We start from the raw sequence: 17,659 nt of genomic DNA, 5'->3' as shown, positions 1-17,659 counted from the left end.
CTCTCTCTTAAAATGCAAACCCCCAAGGTTAGGGGGGGTGGCAACTTGAAAAAGAAAAAGAATATTTATTTTGGAATAAGTTAAGCTTAATCTCAGTTTATTTTTCATAAATTATTCGTAAAGTAAACTACATAATTATAAAAAATTATTTTATTAAAACTTTTGAAATGAAGATAGGTTAGATTTAATCTAACAATGAAAGATTAATAGAGAGCCAAATCTAAACATAAAGAATAAAAATGTCTGTAACACAAGAAACGTCAGATAGAAATCAGCGTGAAGAGTAAAATGTTCCCCCCCTGGGGCGAAAACTCTTAAACACTTGATTTGGGGGCAGAAACAAAAACAGTTTTAGACTATTGAAGGTACTTAATGGCCCCCCGGACCCGCCCTTTTAAGGCAGACCTGAAACCATATATGACTCTCTATATTTATCTTAATCCTTATAATTTCATTCTTATAAATATATTTAGGGAGTCAGCGTATGTCTAGATATTGTTTGCTGTTATTTTTTCAAAAAAAAAAATTCTTCCGCAAAATTTAATTTTTCTTTTGTTATTTCTACCCAAAAGTGTAAATATTGAATTTAGGTCTCGGTACTTAACATTCACTCTGAATAAGTCTTTTTTCGATTCCACAACACAACAAAGGGTGAAAAGTACTTGTTCATGCTTTAACCAATTGTATGCTTTGTAAAATTAGTCAAGGTGTCTCAAATTCCATCAGCATTTTGGAGCTAATCAGCCGACCATCTGGTTTTTGTCAGCCGCCATTTTGTAAAAAGATGACGTCAGCAAGAAATGCAGTGGTGCGGCAATGAGCTGCTGCCCATGTTTGGTTTGGTTGCGTGGGTGGAAAGGCCGCCTGGAATATAGAACAGGTTCCACACTAACGGAGCCAGGGACAGAAATCCGCCAATTTTTTTTAAATCTGCAAAATTCGAAATGTCGAATAATCCTCGAAACTTGTTAAATTTATTAATTTACAATTTTATGAAGAAGAAGAGCTTTCAATGATAAAGATACAGTTTTCTCAGTTGATTGGATAATACTGGCTGCTGCATTACCAATTATATGTCTAAAAAGGGAATTTAATTTGCTTTTCTCAAATACACACCCATTCATCAATATTTGAAAGGTTCTCATAGATATGACTTTGGGTGCATTGTACTACACAAGGGGTTCAACATTTTATAAACAAATCTTAGTTTTAATGGAAAATTTAGCTTTCCATATTTTAAATGATTCAAATTGTAGACTTAAAATATTTTTATAAAAATAAACGTATAAAAAGATGATTAATAAATCCATTAGATCCCACTGACCGTTATGAAATGATTAGGTCATAGCGCGTAGGCCTTAATCCACCTGTTAATGTCGAATGCTTTAAAGGGAGTGTTTACGATTTTTTTCTTCTGATATTTCCTCCTACCCTCTTTTTTTCATTTTTTTTGCCGTACTCCCTATAAAGATAAAGTAAGACAGAGGGGGGGGGGAGATGAATCGGTACAGGCGTCAGAATAGAATGAGAGAACCAAACAAAAGAAGAAGAAGGTTAAGAACTTTAACATTAAGATAAAGATATAGAAAACTAAACAAAAAATTCAAAATCTATAAACATTTAAAAATTTAAATAAAAAAAATGAAGAGGGGTGGAAAGAAAAATGTAAAAAAGGCGTTGAGGAAAAAAAGGTAATAGTTGAACACACCTGGAGTTTATATATCAGAGCAGAACAGGTTTTAATCTGCTTAAATACTCAACCGTAATTAACAGTAAAGGTTTTACAAGAAGAAGGAGGAGTTGTGAGTTTATGAGATATATGAGACAACAAGCAAAAAATTGGGCGTTTCTCTTGTTCTTCTTGGCTAAGAATAGTACTGAAATATTCTTCTAAATTAGAAACATTCTCGGTCACTCATCTGTTCATCTATCTATCTATCTTTGCATCTATCCATCTATCTATCTATCTATTTATTCATGTAATAAATATCAGTTAACACGATATTCTGTAAACCTGCAGTACGGTGTACATTTTTAACTATATCTATGTTTGTAAACTTCTATTTGATTACAGTGTGGAGTAATTGTGTACTCGTTGAAACATCCAGGCTGAGATCGTTCCTCGGTATATGGTACAGATCGAGTAAGAGCTTGTTTGATAGCTAACGAGATTGCGCCCAGTAGTACTGGCGTTGATAGTTTACGTGGCTGTAGCCGTATGGTTGAGACATTGATCAATTACTTGCTAGTGTCCGTATTGACACCGATAGCTAACAAGATCGCACCCAGTTGTACTGGCGTTGATAGTTTACGGTATTGCAGTGCAGCCGTGGGTTGACATTGATAGTCAAGAGAATCTAAATTGTACCTGGATAGATACGGTCCGATAAACTGTTATGGAGTAGGGCATTTACTTCATTCATGTATACATCTATACATCTATTTATCGATACATCTATTCATCTATCTATCGATCCATCTATTCATCTATCTACTGATACATCTATTCATCTATCTATCGATCCATCTATTTATCTATCTATCGATCCATCTATTCATCTATTTATCGATCCATCTATTCATCTATCTATCTATTCAAAGCTGGGTTTAATCTAGAAAATCTATGAAATAAAGACAGTGCAAGACAAGGTTATAGTAATGAGCACGATACACTCTTAAAGGTTTAACTAAAGTAGTGCATTTTCATGGGAACTATCATTGAACAAGAACTATCATAGAACAAGAACTATCATAGATCAAGAACTATCATAGAACAAGAACTATCATAGAACAAGAACTATTATAGAACAATAAAAATCATAGAACTATCATAGAACAAGTACTATCATAGAACAAGTTCTATCATAGAACAAGAATTATAATAGGACAAGAATTATCATAGAACAAGAACTATCATAGAACAAGAACTTTATAAAACAAGAACTATCATAGAACAAGAACTATGAAAGCACAATAATACTTATAGAAAGACAAGAACAGTAATAGAAAAACTATAAAAATCATTTTGAAACAAACACTTTTTTAAAAAGATAAAAAAAAATGTGGATAATAACAAAAAACAGTTAATCTACACTTTACTCAAACTCAAGTAAAGTCAAGCAAAACACCTTTTTTCTTAATATTTTGTTCAAAACCCTTAATTAAAGATTCAAGATATGGTGTTTGATTACGGGGGGGAGGTGCGGGGGGAGGGGGTTCTTTATTGAGATTAGGTTTCGCTTTCGGTAAAATGTGGTACATCTGTCTGGTATTATTTTATACTTTAATATACATAAATACATTTTCCCAGTATGATCTATCTATTCATCTATTCATCTATTCATCTATTCATCCTTTCATCAATTCATCTATTCACCCATTCATCTATTCATCTATTCATCTATTCATATATTCATCTATTCATCTATTCACCTATTCATCTATTCATCTATTCATCTATTCATCTATTCATCTATTCATCTATTCATCTATTCATCTATTCATCTATTCATCTATTCACCTATTCATCTATTCATCTATTCATCTATTCATCTATTTCTATTCATCTATTCATCTATTCATCTATTCATCTATTCATCTATTCATCTATGCATCTATTTATCTATTCATCTATTCATCTAATCATCTATTCATCTATTAATCTATTCATCTATTCATTTATTCATCTATTAATCTATTCATCTATTCATCTATTCACCTATTCACCTATTTACCTATTCACCAACCATATACCTATTCATTCTTTTCGTTATTTTATTCTTTTAAAAAACAAACATTTATTTATATTTATTAATTAATATATTTTATTAATATGAATTAAGTGTTTATAAAACTCCCTCCTAATGTTTATAATCAATATGATAGACGCATGCCAACATCACTACATTCTGCCAATAATCCATTATTTAATTGTTTCCGGCCATTTTTTCACACAAAGCTTGATAATTTCCTGACGCATCTTGTCGCACGCAAAACTGACGCATTAATTACTTTTCAAGTTCAAGATTAATTTGCGTCATTGCATGGTGATAATACCATAAGTTTTAAACATTTAATTTAAAAGATATATGTTTAGTTTCCTGGCTGAAGTAATGAATAATAATAAATTTTGTTGAAAAGTAGCAAATATTTCTTCGTGAATTATCAAGAAAAAAATGTAAAATGCTGCTGATTTTTCCGCTTAAATTAGTAGATTTCTTGCAAACTTTGAAAATCAAAATTTCTTGGAATAAACTTTTTTATAACCCTCCCTGGGATCACCAAAAGACAGAAATACAATATGATATATATATATATATATTAGGAAGCGAGAATAGTTTTAGTAAGGGGAAACGGTCAGAATTGATGAGAAAAGGAAAAGAAATAATTGGACCGAGCCAATTTGAAATTGTTCTCTCTCTCTCGCTGACCTAATTTCATTTTTTAACAAAGCCTGAAAGTGAGAAATGACGTTGAAAGGTGTGAAGTTGAGTTTGAACTGGTATATACAGGGTTACCCTAAAAATAATAAAAAGTGGAAGACATGCTAAAGGATTTGTCTTTCTACATGATAAATCAAATGACAATGTGTGTAAAAATTTCAGGGTTACCTTCAAAGGATGGAACTGCGGAGACGACTGTACATAATTTATATAGTCTTTTACATTCATAGTTCTCAGCAGACACATTTTCAACACCATTAGCCGATTTATAAAATATTGATTTATTTAAAGATATTCAGTTCGACATTAAAGCCTTATTCTTTAAGGGTAACCCTGTATACGTGAATAGAGACAATAAGGTATAATTATGTGATTAGATAAAGGGTAACCCTGTATAAGTGAATAGAGACAATAAGGTCTAATTATGTGATTAGATAAAGGGTAACCCTGTATAAGTGAATAGAGACAATAAGGTCTAATTATGTGATTAGATAAAGGGTAACCCTGTATAAGTAAATAGAGACAATAAGGTCTAATTATGTGATTAGATAAAGTGTCAGGCTGCCTGCTATGCTTATATACCTTGACGGACTTTTCTATAGGCTTTATAACTTCAAGAGGAACTCAAGAGGAGGGGGGGGGGCATAGATGAGAGCCCGGAAAGGAGGGGGATTACGGGGGGGGGGTGCATTCCTAGAATTAGCATTTCTTCATCTTCATCTTCCACAATAGTATCCTGTTTCGTAATATTTCCATCTTCAATTCAAAACTCAAAATTAGAAGCAACAAAATTTGTTTAGTTCAATCATTTAGATAGATAGATAGATAGATAGATAGATAGATAGATAGATAGATAGATAGATAGATAGATAGATAGATAGATAGATATATGAATCAATAAACAATTTTACTTTTTTCAAGCTTCGTTATACATACATTGGTTATACATAATTCATGAATTTAATAATTCTAAGGATTGTGTGTTTAGCACAAACATTATTTATTCATTTATTTGTTGTTTTTTTTATTTGTTTGTTTATTTGTCATTTGAAAGAAGAAAACTTGTGTTTCATGTTTCTCATGTCAGGAGTTCAAGATCCATCCTTCCTACTCTTTATACAAGGTCATACAGACTAGATGTATCCTGATACAATGATACAATGATATCCTGATACTATGATATCCTGATACTATGATATCCTGATACTATGATATCCTGATACTATGATATCCTGATACTATGATGTACTGATACTATGATATCCTGATACCATGATACAATGATACAATGATACAATGATACAATGATACAAAGGTACAATGATACAATGACACAATGAGACAATGATACAATGACACAATGAAACAATGATACAATGATACAATGATAAATGATACAATGATATAATGATACAATGATACTATGATACAATGATACAATCAGACAATGCTACAATGCTACAATGATATAATGATACAATGATACAATGATACAATGATACAATGATACAATGATACAATGATACAATATCATAGTACAATGATATAATGATACAATGATACAATGATACAATGATACAATGATACAATGATACAATGATACCATGATACTATGATACTTTGATACCCAAACTTATTATCTTATCTATCTAGTTACAAATTAAATCCTACTCAAACTAAATATCTATCTATCATTCTAAGTATCCATCTACCTTTCTATTTATCTATCTACCTACCTATCTAGTATCTACCTACCTATCTAGTATCTACCTACCTATCTATCTATCTATCTATCTATCTATCTATCTACCTACCTATCTATCTACCTATCTATCTACCTATCTACCTATCTATCTATCCATCTATCCATCTATCCATCTACCTATCTCTATCCCCATGAAACCCGCCCACGCAAATTAAGCTTAGGGCGTGGTAAGTGAGCCAACCTTTCAAGGAATCTGTTCGGTTTATAACATTTCCTTAAGCAAGCTAAATTTACGCAAGCTGCATTACTCATCATCAACTTTTTAGTCCAAAAACCTCATGAACAAGAACAAATTTTCGAAATTTTCTTTTAAAAAAAATTCAGACATTGATTGAATTTCAATATTTTTTTCACACTCGACTTGCCGAAAACCTGGACTTGAGTTACCACACAAAAGTTGAGCCCAATCGGACCAGCCGACAAACAGTCAAAGAAATACAAAAGCAAATCTAATCATAGAAGGGATTTTTTGTTGATGAAATGAACTTTTTCTGATTATTTTACTTTTCCAGATATTTTACAAGTTTAGCCAGTTTTATCCAAATACAAAACTGTTGCAAGAAGAATATCAGATAGTTTACGATCATCTCCTTTTCAGGCGATAATAAAGCAGTGTTCCAGGCCTTATTTAGACATGGTGGTGCCTCAAATATCTTATTTAGCATTGGCAATTTATATATTTTGTCTTTCTTCATAACAGCAACTTTTCCTGGTATAGCTATCTACGGAACTGATTATTGAACTCAAACTCTAATTTTCTAATTCTTCTCTTTGCGATCTAATGGGGATGAAAATGGAACCGGCATCCTTGAAACCTTTATCTGATCAATAATGTGGAAGATATTGTCGTTTTTAAAAAAGTGTTTAATGTTGATTATTCCTTTATATAATTCTACACTAGAAATGCGCATGTCTCATTAATAGAGAAACCCTAAATTGATATGTTTTCCAAATTTTAAACATTGATAAATGATAACTAATTAATTTATTTAAGATTCGGTGATAGTGATGGACCAAACCTCTGTAGAGAAAAAATGTAGATGTTAGTTCCACATTTATTTAAAATATATTTCGGTCTGGGTTGACCCTCGTCAGTTCCTGAGATTGTCTCTGTCACAAAGATTAAAAACAAACTAATTCATACTTGATCAGATAAATCTTTTAAGTGTACTGTTGTCAACCAGAAAAGCCATCTTTGCATGGAGTATCGCTTGAAATTGTGCCTTTAATCAGGTTTCAAAGATAAAAAGATAGTAAAATAAGAGTTTGAGGCGAGTAATCAATCGTGGTTTATGAGGGCGTAGTTTGTCTTGAAAACTCTGCCTTGGTGACATGGATAGAGATCTGTGTTTTTCTTGTTCTATCTGGCTATCTGCTCACATCTGTATTGTATCTGGCTATCTGCTCACATCTGTATTGTATCTATCTATCTGCTCACATCTGTATTGTATCTATCTATCTGCTCACATCTGTATTGTATCTATCTATCTGCTCACATCTGTATTGTATCTATCTATCTGCTCACATCTGTATTGTATCTATCTATCTGCTCACATCTGTATTGTATCTATCTATCTGCTCACATCTGTATTGTATCTATCTATCTGCTCACATCTGTATTGTATCTATCTATCTGCTCACATCTGTATTGTATCTATCTATCTGCTCACATCTGTATTGTATCTATCTATCTGCTCACATCTGTATTGTATCTATCTATCTGNTATATCCCAATCCTATATATTCAAATTGTTGGTTCGAATGTTCTGCGTGCGTGGGTGTTAGACCATGTTTATCTCTATTTATTTAACTCACAAATATATAAATATACAAATAGACAAATATATATAAATTGAACCATCTAACCTTACAGGGTGTTTCTAAATTGAACCCTTTCTTACGGGGTGTACAAAATAAAACTAAAAAAATTGTAACAGAATTCATAGTTTTAGCTATCTAAGGTCTGGAATCTGGATGCAAAGATATAAGTAATGAAAGAGTATTTCATTGCCATAATGCACTGCAACTAGTCCTTATGATGGTGGTGGGGGGGGGGGAATGGATATGTATAGTTTGTTCAATATATAAGGATGGGTTATAATGTAATATATTCAAGTTTAAGTTTCAACTTGAGTTTGGAAAGAGTAATTGCCTGTAGAAGCTATGATGCAACGATGCTCCTAAAATCTTGAAAAATCTCTAAATTATAAAGTCTGTAGCTGTGCCTGTATCTAGTGTTTTAGATAGAGTTAACGAACTTTACCCTTCTTTATTCTTCTCCTTCCTTCTCCTTCAATCTCCTTCCTTCTCCTTCATTCTTCTTCCTTCACCTTCCTTCTTCTTCATTCTCCTTCCTTCTCCTTTCTTCTCCTTCCTTCTCCTTCCGTCTCCTTCCTTCTCCTTCCTTCTCCTTCCTTCTCCTTCCTTCTTTTTGCTTGTATTTAACTGTGTAGGAGTTTAGTGCTAGGATTAACCCACGTCTTGAGATTAAACCTAGACCTAGGTTCTTCAACCTACATCAAGCTCAACCACCAACCTAGATCTAGGTTCTTCAACCTACATCAAGTTCAACCAACCTAGACCTAGGTTCTTCAACCTACATCAAGTTCAACCAACAACCTAGATCTAGACTCTTCAACCTACATCAAGCTCAACCACCAACCTGGATCTAGGTTCTTCAACCTACATCAAGTTCAACCAACCTAGATCTAGGTTCTTCAACCTACATCAAGCTCAACCAACCTAGATCTAGGTTCTTGAAAAAGGTTAAGAAGGAGGAGAAGGGGGGTGGGGTAAAACCTAAAAAAGGTTAAGAAGGAGCGGAAGGTGGGTAAATCAGTTTCTCTCATCACGAATACAAGATTCACTAGATCCGTCATTCAGTATAGGATCCAATTGATTTGACCATTCATTCCGCTTGAGAACTAAAATACGCAAATCAACCAGGTTTTTGACAAAAGACTCAATACGAAAAGTTTTGAAATCTTCATGACCATGTCTTTAGAAATATCTTTAAAAAAACTAAAAATGTTTTTTACATTACAAATGGTAAAATATGAAAAATAAATAGAAAGAATAGAAAGAGTTGGTACATCACTATAATATGAGATGTTTACCGCAAACTAGACAGTTCAGGAGAATGTCAAATTTATTCAACATTACTAGTACGACTTTGTAACCTCGTAGCTCCTATATTTTTAACTTATTGCACGATTAAGACAAAGGCAAACTTATCCGGTAACATATTATAACATGTTATCCGGTAACATATTATAAAATATTATCCGATAACATATTATAACATATTATCCGGTAACATATTATAACATATTATCCGGTAACATATTATAAAATATTATCCGGTAACATATTATAAAATATTATCCGGTAACATATTATAAAATATTATCCGGTAACATATTTCAGCAGGAATAGGGTTAACGTGTTAACAATTTACATTAGTTTAAAGTGTTAACAATTTACATTAGTTTAACGTGTTAACAATTTACATTAATTTAGCGTGTTAACAATTTACATCAGTTTAACGTGTTAACAATTTACACCAGTTTAACGTGTTACCAATTTACATTAGTTTAATGTGTTACCAATTTACATTAGTTTAACGTGTTAACAATTTATATTAGTTTAACGTGTTAACAATTTACATTAGTTTAACGTGTTACCAATTTACATTAGTTTAACGTGTTAACAATTTACATTAGTTTAACGTGTTACCAATTTATATTAGTTTAACGTGTTAACAATTTACATTAGTTTAACGTGTTAACAATTTACATTAGTTTAACGTGCAGTACAAAGGCCCGTGAATAGAATAGAATGGAATAGAAATAAATGATAAAGTCCAATAATCTAATTGTTCCCATATTGAAACCAAATGTAAGTATTGTTCTACTGCTGCATAACAAAATATGGTTAAATTTAAGAAAAAGCAGACTCCTCTTTTCAAAACAGACAATGGATAAATTTGACATGATGGGTTAGAAAGGAGGGATAGATTTGTAAATAATAAATAATATAAACAATGTTTTCAATTATGAAAGGAGGGGGGGAACGTTTTATTAATATTATTTCTATATTTTGTTAGTATCTCTATTTTATCTTTGTTTAAGGTTTACTAACTTCTAAACCGTAAAGTCGTAATATCCTGTCCTTCTTATTCATTCATCCTTTCATTTACTCATTCATCCATTATTCATCCATCATTCAAACATCATTTAACCTTTATTTATCCTTTATTTTTAAACCTTATTTATTCATTTATCCTTTATTCATCCTTCATTTAAATTCATTTATCCTTCATTGGTTCCAATTTGCCATCATGAAAACAGCAGAAATTCATTCATCCTTTATTTATCCTTTATTCATCCTTCATTCATCCTTCATTCATACTTCATTCATCCTCCTTTCATCCTTCATTCATCCTTCATTCATCCTTCATTCATCCTTTATTCATCTTTCATTAATCCTTTATTCATCCTCCTTTCATCCTTCATTCATCCTTCATTCATCCTTCATTCATCCTTCATTCATCCTTCATTCATCCTTCATTCATCCTTCATTCATCCTTCATTCATTCTTCATTCATCCCCCATTCATCCTTCCTTTCATTTACTCATTCATTTTTCATTTACTCATTTATCCTTCCTTTCACTTGCTCATTTTATCATTTATTTCTTAAAATATCATCAGATTTATTCATTCATTTATTTTTGTGACTTCATATTGAGAATGATAGGTTGAAAGATTTTGTTAATCATATAATCATTAATAAAAGATAAGAAAACATCGATTCCATTTAATTATGAATTCCTTAATCTTGAACGACATTATTCACTGTCAACATTTCATTTATTAAATACTCCTTTCCTCCACTTGTCCATAATCTCAGCCTTTGTTTTCATTTCCTGTCATTCTATCTTTTCTTGTTAACAAACCTAATATTTAATTGTGTATTTATATATACAGGGTTCACACAAAGAATGAGAATTTAGAGACCTTTTCAGAATTTGTGCAGACATTTCTGTAGTTTTTTTGCCCGGAATTGCCCGTGGAAAAAAAATTATATTTTTGAAAATTTTTTTTTAATTATTTGAAGATAAAATTTAGATTTGTTTAGCCTTTGACGACTCCCGGCCACCCATGAGTTCCCACAACAAATTTCAGCCTATTCGGTTCAACCGTTTGGCCGGCCAGAGGGAATATATGTATATATATATATGAATGTCTTTTTTATGATACATATAGATGTATACAGGGCAAAAAACAAAATTTCTTTTTGAGATCGTTAAATTCAATTTTTTGATCTCCATTTAAACCTCATCCTTTTTGGGGAACCCTGTATTACATATCACGGAGTTATGATTTAATTCAATTCTTCTTTCAATTTTTAATCAAGCTTAAATTTCCAAATTTCCTACCGACTAACTATCTATCTATCTACCGACTAACTATCTATCTATCTACCGACTAACTATTTATCTATCTACCGACTAACTATCTATCTATCTACCGACTCTACACTCTTCAATTAAAGATTGAATAATTACAATAATGATAATGATACTAATAACAAACTATTCTAGATATTGATGAGTGTGCAGTACCTGCCCTTGCGGAGAAATGTGTGGCGAATGCCGAATGTTGCAATCTCCCGGCGGAATATATTTGCAAATGCAAACCTGGCTTCGAAGGAGATGGATTAGTCGAGTGCCTAGGTAAATTTTTAAAAAGTTTTTTAATCTTTTTTCGATTTCTTAACGATATGTGAGATAACTTTTATTTTTTTTAATTCTCTTTAAAACAGGATTTTATCATATTTTTAAGTTGAAAATTATCCTGAAAAGTATTCGTAATGAAACTAAAGAAAGGTTGAAATCTTCTCTAATTTAATGTTATTTGTTTAAAAAAAAAAAAATAATGATAAACTATAACAATTCATTAATATTTGCAGTTCTTTGTCCTGTCATTTTTTCTACTTTTCGCGACCTGATGTTGCAGTTTTGGTTGTTGTGAGATTTGTTGTTGTTGTTGTTACAATTGGTTGACTCCGTTATTTCTTTTTTCCTCAGGTTTTCCCGTCTTTGTAAAATCCGTTTCTCGGATTCATTGATTCTCAATCCCTTGTCATTTATGCATTTCGCATTTCAAGCTTTGATTCATATGTCATGTGCTCAATGCTCACATTGTTCAATATATTTTAACATTTACCCTTTTTCTGTTTTCATGATGATAACTTTCCTTTTCCAATGTTTTTTTTTCTTGCGTTGTTTTTTAGATTTTTTAGATTTATAAATAATATTTTTTCACCATTTATTAACATTCACCCTTTTAGAGGCTAAATTTTAAAATTAGAACTGCAGTCATGAATATCATTTAACACAAAAAATATGTGCCTAATCGGTTCAGCCGTTTTGACGTTTATTCAAATCAATATTTGTCTAGATATCGACGAATGCCTGCTACCTGGATCTTGTGGTGTGAACGCCCTCTGCTCCAACTATGCCGGGAACTATACCTGTACATGCCAGGAGGGATACGCCGGCAACCCATACGACGGGGTCAGTACTTTTAAATAAGTTGAAATGATTTCTTCCCTTCAAAAGTTTCCAGCCCGGGAGGAATAAAATTCTAAAACAGAAAATGTTTGTAAAAGAAACTTAATTTCAAGAACTACAATAAATTGATGTTTTCGATATAAAATATCAACTAACTAAATGTTTTAGATTTTAAAAAATTTGTGTTAAAAATCAAAGGGTGTAAAACCATGATTAAATCGTTAGCGCAGGTGGTGACTACAATCCATTAATGTTTCAAGTATAGATGTATTTTATTTAAAAAGAGTTATTATCAATAATCTATCTATCTATCTATCTATACAAAGGCCCGTGAATAGAATAGAATGGAATAGAAATAAATGATAAAGTCCAATANTATCTATCTATCTATCTATCTATCTATCTATCTATCTATCTATCTATCTATCTATCTATCTATCTATCTATCTCTCTATCTATCTAACTAACTATCTATCTATCTAGTGTGTGGATATTGACGAGTGTCGGAGTAGTCCCTGCGGCGAAGGAGCCCGCTGCATAAACCAGTTTGGAGGATTTGTCTGCGAATGCCCATCAGGTTGGAGTTATTATTATTACAGTTATTTCATGATTTGTTTTTTGAAAAATAAATTTTTTTTAAAAATGTATCTCAGGAATGAAAAAAACTGTTAAACAAAATCTGTACAACTTTTTCTATTTTTTTGTGGGGGAAAATCTTTTAAGAAAATTTGTAAAAAAAATTAATTATTTAGGTAGCAAAGGTGACCCATATACCAGCTGTGGAGCACAGAACGCCTGTAGTTCAAATCCATGTGGACTAAACGCAAGGTAAACATACGTTAATATCACGCAAAAATTGACGAGAATGTTAGTACTTTAGAACTAAAGCTAAAATCAAGAGTACTGTAGTTATAAATTGTAAATGTATAGGGATATAAAAAAAAATTATTTGTGAGGTAAAATCAAAGTCCAAGACACTTCAAAAACGACCCAGCGTTCAAAATTCAACTTTTTTATCTGTATCTATGGAAATTGAGAATACCCACTTTAGAGACAACTTTAAGAGAATTTTTGGGGATAACTCTTTATTTTAAACTATACAAACACTACACAGATACACACATATTTGTACGAAACAATTAGTTCTAATTTAATTACTTTTAGAAATTACATTTTACATTTCTTATAATTTAAATAGAATGTTTAAAATGAATGGTCAGCTTATATATATGTAATTAAAAAATGTACTGGATTAAAAAAAATACTTAAAAAGTATGTACTTTATGTAGATAATGACTATACAAATTTAAATTAATAGTAATTGACAAATTTTGAAACAAACCAGGGATTAAGGCCGACCTAATCTATCCTGTTCAACTTGTTTTTTATTTGGTTTGGTTTAGATGCTATCAGGAGGGAGGTTTCACGCGAGGATATAGGTGTGAGTGCCCTCAGGGATTCACAGGCAATCCGACACAACAATGCATAGGTAGATTATTATTATTATTATTATTCTTATTATTGTTATTGTTATTGCTATTATTATTATTATTATTATTATTATTATTATTATTATTATTATTTTATCTAGATATTGATGAATGTATAAGATCCCCCTGTGGAAAGCATGCTACCTGTGTAAATACCGAAGGAAGTTACCAATGCGCTTGTGAACAAGGTTTTTATTTATTAGATCTTTCATTTTACCGTTCTAATTTCTATTTATCTATTCATTATTTCATCTTTTCAGGTATTCATTCATTAATCTATTTATTTTATATTCTGTTAGCTATTAATTTACTTACTAATTCTATTTTTTTCCTTTATGATTTTGTTTGTTTTTGCTTTTAATTTATAAACTCATTGAGATAGTTTCCAATTTCAGAGGATATCTGTAAAACGATTTGTGTCATAAACAATAATAAGGGTTTTAAATATATATTTTTTTATGGAGTTCGATTTTTTTTATGTTACCATTTTGTAGGACTCACTGGTGACCCATTTACTGGCTGCTCTGACACAGACGAGTGCAGCGCACACGCCAATCCTTGCGGGTCAGGCGCAGTTTGCCGCAACACAAATCCAGGATTTGTCTGTGAGTGCCCTCCAGGTAAAATTTACAAAGAAATAATAAAATCACTTCGTTTTTTTTTATACAGATTTTCTTCCTTTTTCCGTATTTTTCTATTTCATTATTTTTTCTCTCTCCAGGATTTAGCGGTAACGGTAGAACCGGGTGCGAGGCAACTGAAGTTCGAACATTGTGCAAAACTAATTTCGACTGCACCAATAATGCTCAATGCATCAATGGCGAGTGCTCATGCCGCCCTGGATTTACTCCGAAAGGTAAAATATTGAAATTTTAAACAAATTAATGTGATTTTTAATTTTTATGTAATTTTAAATTTTATATAATTTTTAGGAACACTTTGTCTTGATATTGATGAATGTGCCGCTACACCTGGAATTTGCGGCACAAATGCAGCGTGCCGTAACACTCCGGGATCTTTTTCCTGTTCCTGCCTCTCCTCCTTCATGGGGAACCCTCCCAATGTTCCTTGTCGGGAACCCTGTCAGGGGGTCACCTGTAGTGATCATGCTTTCTGCAGGTACCTTTAAAAAAAACGCCGCATTTTTTTCTGACGAAATAGAAGCTATCGAAATTGAGTCTTTTTCACAAACTGTTGTTCTCTACATCTCTATATCTTTGCAACCTAATGTTGTAGACCTTAGATATTTCAAACATATTTTTTATTAAATCAAATAATCCAAGTTTGAAATATCAAAGGTTTAAAGCATCAGGTTGTGAAGATATTGGGATTAGAAAATTTGTACTTGTGGAAAAGGCTCAATTACTTTATAGAGTGGAATGTAAGATTTTAGGCTTTAGGTCAAAGATTACTTTCATCATTATAACAGTATTAAAGTCAGGAATCTTTTTAATGTTGTTTTTTATTTTGTTAGACCTGAACAAAATGAGGCGTACTGTGTGTGTGAGGATGGGTGGACCTATGATCCTAAGAACTTGAAAGCAGGATGTATTGATGTTGATGAGTGCGCTGCTAATAGTTGTGGAGAGAACAGTATCTGTACTAACACCAAGGGATCATTTATTTGCCAGTGTAAACCAGGGTTTACAGGCAATCCTCTTGTTAGATGCATAGGTGATTCATTTATTCATTTATTCATTTATTCATTTATTCATCTATTCATTTATTCATTTATTCATCCTCTCATTTATTCATTTATTTATCTATTCATCTATTCATCTATTCATTTACATTTATCATTTATTCATATTATTCATCTATTCATCTATTCGTTTATTCATCATGTAATCTATTCATTTTATATATATATCTATTCATCTATTTACTACATATTTGTGTATATATTTTTTCATTTATTGACCTCTTCGTCTATTAATCTATTCACCCCTTCGTCTATTAATCTATTCACCACTTTATCTATTCATCTATTATAGCCTATTCATCTCTTTTTCTACTCTTAAAATGTTTTTATCCTGGTTTCCAAAAAGGTCTTAATCACCCGCAAAACATTGACGGGCACATCTGTTCCTAATTTCTTACAAAATACATTTATCTAGATATTGACGAATGTAGAAACCCAGCAACCTGTGGGTTTGGAGTCTCCTGCCAGAATACACCGGGCTCATATCAATGTGCTTGTCCGTCAGGTAAAATCTTAAATTTTCAATTCAAAATCTTTTTTTATAAAATCTTTCCAAAACATGTTTTATCTTTTAATTTACAAAGTATGCAAAGTTTCCAAGAACCAAATTTAATGAATTGGAGAGTTCGCTGAACCACCTTCAGTCGGATCAAATCCTGAATCACTGATTCAAAGTTAAAGATTCATGTGTATTCAGATCATTATTTGGAGAGTGAATCTGTGATTCAAGATTTAAACCTGAACAGTGAACATTCGGAATTTACTTGCTCACAACATATTAAATCAAGTTCCAGGGAAAATTTAGCTTGATAAGTACTTTTAATCCTCGTCAGATGTTTCCATAGAAAAAAAAGTTTTATTCAAATTTCAAATAATTAGTTTTCATCATGTAGGTTCTGTCGTATCCCCTGACCGGCCTGGAGAGTGCTTGGCGGTCAAACAGTGTGCCCAGAATGATGACTGTCCTGGAAATGCTTTCTGTTCAGTGGAAAAGGTCTGCAACTGCCCAGAACCTAACCAAGGACCTAATTGTGAAAGTAAGTTCCATTTTTAACTTTAAAAGACCACATTTTTAAATATTCATTTTGCATTCTGTTTTGTATATTCCTCCTCCCTGTTTTATTACAACTCCCCTCCCACACTCCTTCGAGTTGACAGATGAATATGAATTGTTAAGTGTTTGAAAGGATTGCAAATATTGAAATGTTAAAATATTTGATTGGCAGGTGTACCCATGTATTAGTACCAGGCGGTTGGGTAATCCAAATAGGGACTGGGAGAGGGTGTTTACCTTTGTATGGGTTATGTGAGTAAAGGGAGAGAATGTTACAGAGGGTATAAGGGGGTAGGCCTGGTCAACTTTACGTTAATGGTGAAATCTGTTCATGTTTATGCAGAAGCCTAATAAAGTGTAAATGCTATTATAGAATCAACAATCTGAAATTTTACCAACCTGCACTTTACTTTTGGCTTCAAACCAAGTCAAAAACTACACTTACTACTGCAGATGGGTTAGATGTTGGCATAGGATCATCTGAAATAAAGAGTTTTGTGAGAGAAGGGGTTGGAAGAATATTAGTGTTAAGGGTTGGGGGCGGGGGGCAGAGAAGATCTAAAGGTTAGGATAAAGAGGAAAAGGTTAAGGAGTAAAGAAAGGTCCTCATAATCTGGCTCAAGAGGAAGGG

At 32.0% G+C, this 17,659-nt stretch overlaps 1 protein-coding gene across 1 annotated transcript in view; it reads left to right on the top strand.

Moving 5' to 3' along the window:
• The window catches only part of LOC111707614 (uncharacterized), a 103,458-nt gene that overhangs the window by 14,628 nt on the left and 71,171 nt on the right, over positions 1-17,659 (top strand). The window contains 12 exon segments of the mRNA XM_023480746.1: positions 11,811-11,942; positions 12,670-12,785; positions 13,266-13,359; positions 13,535-13,610; positions 14,186-14,271; positions 14,374-14,460; positions 14,767-14,892; positions 14,994-15,128; positions 15,205-15,391; positions 15,747-15,946; positions 16,390-16,479; positions 16,868-17,011. Of these exon segments, the coding sequence (XP_023336514.1) occupies positions 11,811-11,942; positions 12,670-12,785; positions 13,266-13,359; positions 13,535-13,610; positions 14,186-14,271; positions 14,374-14,460; positions 14,767-14,892; positions 14,994-15,128; positions 15,205-15,391; positions 15,747-15,946; positions 16,390-16,479; positions 16,868-17,011 (1,473 nt within the window).

The sequence above is a fragment of the Eurytemora carolleeae genome, unplaced genomic scaffold, assembly GCF_000591075.1.
Source record: "Eurytemora carolleeae unplaced genomic scaffold, Eaff_2.0 scaffold336, whole genome shotgun sequence".
NCBI lineage: Eukaryota > Metazoa > Arthropoda > Copepoda > Calanoida > Temoridae > Eurytemora > Eurytemora carolleeae.
This window is presented reverse-complemented; position numbering and strand designations above follow the sequence as displayed.